This window comes from Mandrillus leucophaeus, unplaced genomic scaffold (assembly GCF_000951045.1).
Source record: "Mandrillus leucophaeus isolate KB7577 unplaced genomic scaffold, Mleu.le_1.0 Scaffold240, whole genome shotgun sequence".
Taxonomy (NCBI): domain Eukaryota; kingdom Metazoa; phylum Chordata; class Mammalia; order Primates; family Cercopithecidae; genus Mandrillus; species Mandrillus leucophaeus.
In genome coordinates, this window is record NW_012102477.1 from 1,904,973 (window position 1) to 1,908,751 (window position 3,779).

The 3,779-nt window shown below is 48.3% G+C and overlaps 1 protein-coding gene across 1 annotated transcript in view; it reads left to right on the forward strand.

Moving 5' to 3' along the window:
- Positions 1-3,779, forward strand: part of PDPK1 (3-phosphoinositide dependent protein kinase 1) — a 52,303-nt gene that overhangs the window by 5,743 nt on the left and 42,781 nt on the right. Inside the window, 2 exon segments of the mRNA XM_011982641.1 lie at positions 1,549-1,695; positions 1,697-1,750. Coding sequence (XP_011838031.1) covers positions 1,549-1,695; positions 1,697-1,750 — 201 coding nt within the window.

The following is a 3,779-nucleotide window of genomic DNA, read 5'->3' on the forward strand; positions in this document are numbered from 1 at the left end:
CCCTCCTCTTCCTCCCAAAGTGCTGGGATTACAGGCCTGAGCCACCACACCTGGGTGTTTTTAGTGTTTCCAAGGATTGCAGCTTGGCTGGCGACAGTCCCTTCAGAAAGGCTTCGCTGCTCCTGTCCTGGCACAGACGCAGGAGACCCTGTGTCTTCAGACATAGCACAGACTTGAGGACCCTACTGAGATGGAGTCAAGAGCTCTCTAGGGTTCTTTGAGTGGGAGTTGAATCGGAAACCACCATCAGCACGCCTGGGCTCGCCTCGTGTTGTTCTACTGCAGTGGGGGAGGGCCATTGTCACCACCGTGAGGACACGATGGGGTCTGGGGAGGGATTATTATGACTGTGGGTGCGCCTTGCACGTCTTGCCGACCTAGCTTTGCACACTGATGTTCCCTCCATGCCCGCTTACATTGTTAACTGGGTTTCTGCCCTCCCTCCTCTCCTTCGTATTTCTGTGTCTCATTGACAACTGTTCTGTAGTCGCTTTGTTGACAGTTGCCAAACTGCTTTCCAAAAACATTTCCACTGCAATCCCGGGTTTTGGTGCCAGCCGCAGTGGTGTGAGTACTCTCGCTTTATTATAGTCTTGCCAGCACTGGGCGTCTCTGTGTATCGTAAACACATGTGATCACCACTCTAATCTCTCCATCCCCTGGTAATTAAAGATGTGCCGTGTATCTCTGCTCATGTTACCTTGGCCTTGGGGGGAGTTGGCTGGACCAGGCTCATGGGCTCGAGGGAGAGGAGGAGGGCGAGGTGCTGCCCAGTGGAGTAGCAAGCATCCATGGCATGGGCAGGACTCGGGAGAGGAGGCTGGCAGCTCGCAGCAGAGCACGGGGCTCAGCTGGCCTGCCCTGTGCTTGGGGGTTGTTTTTGAGTGTTGAGAAGAGGTCCTTACACCTTAGTCTATGCATTGAGGATAAGGCAGCAGCCTTGAGCCTTACCTCCTTTTCCTCTTTGTCCTATTTGAAATGCTTGTTCCCTGGTGCTGTAAAGAAACAGTATTGAACATTATTTAGTAAGGCCATTTTTACTTCCTGTAGAAAGGGTACACTCACCAGCAGTTTTGCCACGAGAGTGCACCAAACAAAGGAGACAGGGTCATTTATAATCTGACGTGTCCACGCTGCTTCTGTGTCTGGTTTTCATTGGCTGGAATGGGACCTCACATTCTCTATCTGTCCTGATTGGCTAGCAGCTTAGAACTTTTAAAAGAGGCAAAGGTAGAGGAAAACAAAGGAAGGAGGAAGTAACTCGTGGAATGCTGAGAAAGGTAAAAACACTTTCAAATAAGGAAGAGGAACAGGCTATGACCTAATGTTTGATTGGACCAGTATAAGCATGTTGGGGCAAATATTTAGGCTAAATTGTGGGAGCTGAGAATACAAAGTACATTGATCATCATGGCTAGCAGATATTTAAGAACGTTAGCACAGGTCTTTGAATACATTTAGCTTCTAAGAGAAGTTACTATTTATTCCTAATTAAATGGGGACGAAAGGCTTTGAAGAACCTCTACTTTACTTTTCACAGTCCCCCAGTATGACGCCGTGCCCATGCAGTCCAGCATGGTGTTATGTTCCTGCCCGTCCCCATCAATGGTGAGGACCCAGACTGAGTCCAGCACAGCCCCTGACATTCCTGATGGCAACAGGCAGGGCCCCGCCGTGGACAGCACCGCATCTGAGGCGGCCTGAGGACTTCAAGTTTGGGAAAATTCTTGGGGAAGGCTCTTTTTCCACGGTGATTATTTGCTGCTGCTGTGTGTCAAACGAGCGTGATTTCCTTGGGAGGCTCACCTTCCTCGGGGCTTACCGGAGACTCCCACCAAGGCTGGTGTCCTTCAGGGCAGGAGGTTTCAGGCCCCTTGAGGGATGTCAGCTGTTGTGAAGGCCTCTTGAGTCTTTGGGGGCTGGGTAACCCCCAAGCAGATCACGTGATGGGTGTGGCTAAATATTTAACCTGGTTTTGTAGATGAGAACATTAGACACATCTCTTGATGGTCTGCGGAGGTTTTTTCTAATGCAGTTAATTTCATTTTAACCTGGCATCGGCAAGTTACATTCTGTGTCCTTGTGTTCCACTGGCAGGGCCCTGGGAAGCTTTTTTTTTCTTAGGTTGAAAGTATCTCTCCAGAGGCTTTTGGGGACATTTGATCTTCTTTTATTTCTCTGTTTTTTTTAAATACATAAAACAGTACACTCTGGACATCTGCTGGAGACACAGCCTCCAGATTCTTGTGTTCCGAGTTTCACAAACAGAAGTATTGTCGCAGTACTGTCAAGTCACACTTGTTACCTGTCTCGGGGTGTTTTTTCCTCTGAAAGCAAAGAAATGAAGGTTCAAAGCAGCTGACATGGGACGCTTTGCTGACGTGGGACCCATGAAGCCGTGTGTGGCTGTGGATTTAGTGAAAGTTGTAACAGGTTCAGGGGAGGCCTGAGCAACTCGGGGTCACCCTCTCCATCTGGGCCTCTATAAAAGAGACAGAGTCCCACGCCGCCACCGTGGTCGCCAGGGTGGCCGCCGTGTGTGTGCTAGGGCCATTCCAGGGAGCCCTGGGGGATCCTCACTCTGGAGAACCTGGGTGATCTCCTGCATAATGTTTTCTTGCCTGACCTTTGTGAAGAAACCATACGTGAGGCTTATTTTCCTTTTTTACATATATGAAATATTTCACAATGCAAAGAAAAATATGAAACATAGCTTACCCATATTCCCAACATCTTGCTTTAATTAATGTTAACTTTTGCTGCCCTTACACTTTAGATTTTTTAAATTGCAGCTTTTATGAAATAATTTTGTTTATAAAAGGATTACGCTCTCATGAAAAATACCTTCAACCAGGAGACTAGTCCCCAAAGTTTTGGGACTCAGATCCTTTGAGAAAGAAGAAACTCTTTGGAAAACCTTGGGCATTGTGCATGGCTGCTTACAACCGTCCAGTGAAAGAAGAGGCCTCCTCTTTTCTCAGCTTTACTTGTTTCCTTGAGACAGTGTCTTGCTGTGTCGCCCAGGCTTGAGTGCAATGGCATGATCATAGCTCACTGCAGCCTCGACTTCCTGGGCTCAAGTGATCCTCTTAACCGCAGCCTCCCAAGTAGCTGGAATTACAGGAATGCACCATCATGCCCAGCTAATTTTAAAATGTTTTGTAGAGACGGAGTCTCACTCTGTTGCCCAGGCTGGTCTTGAACTCCTAGGCTCAAGTGATTCTCTCTCCTCAGCCTTGCAAAGTATTGGGATTACAGGCGTGAGCCACTGTGCTTGGCCTCAGTTTTACTTCCTTATATTTCTCTTTCCAATTTAAATTTAGTTTATTATGTATGTATTTATTCTTTTAGAAACAGGGTCTTGTTCTGTCACCGAGGCTGGAGTGCAGTGGTGTGATCATAGCTCACTGCAGCCTTCACCATCTGGGCTTATGTGATCCTCCTGCCTTAGCCTCCTGAGTAGCTAGGACCACAGGCGTGTGCCATCACACGTGGCCCTTAACATTTATCTTGACTGAAAAAGGAAGACTTATTTGTGAAATTGCCTGTTTCCCTGGGTTCCGTAGGTGGGTGGAGAGCAGGCACTGTCCCTCCTGGGGCTGCGGTCCCAGGCTTTCTGAACATGCACCAGGAAGGTGCCCGGGAGAGCGCTGTGAGCCGGAGGCTCCTTCCTGGGGCTGTTTGGAATCCACAGTACTGGGTCTCAGATTACATATGTGACCCTCAGTTCTTTCTCAGCTTTCCTGAAATAGAGATCACATAAAAGTTGACTTCCAGGG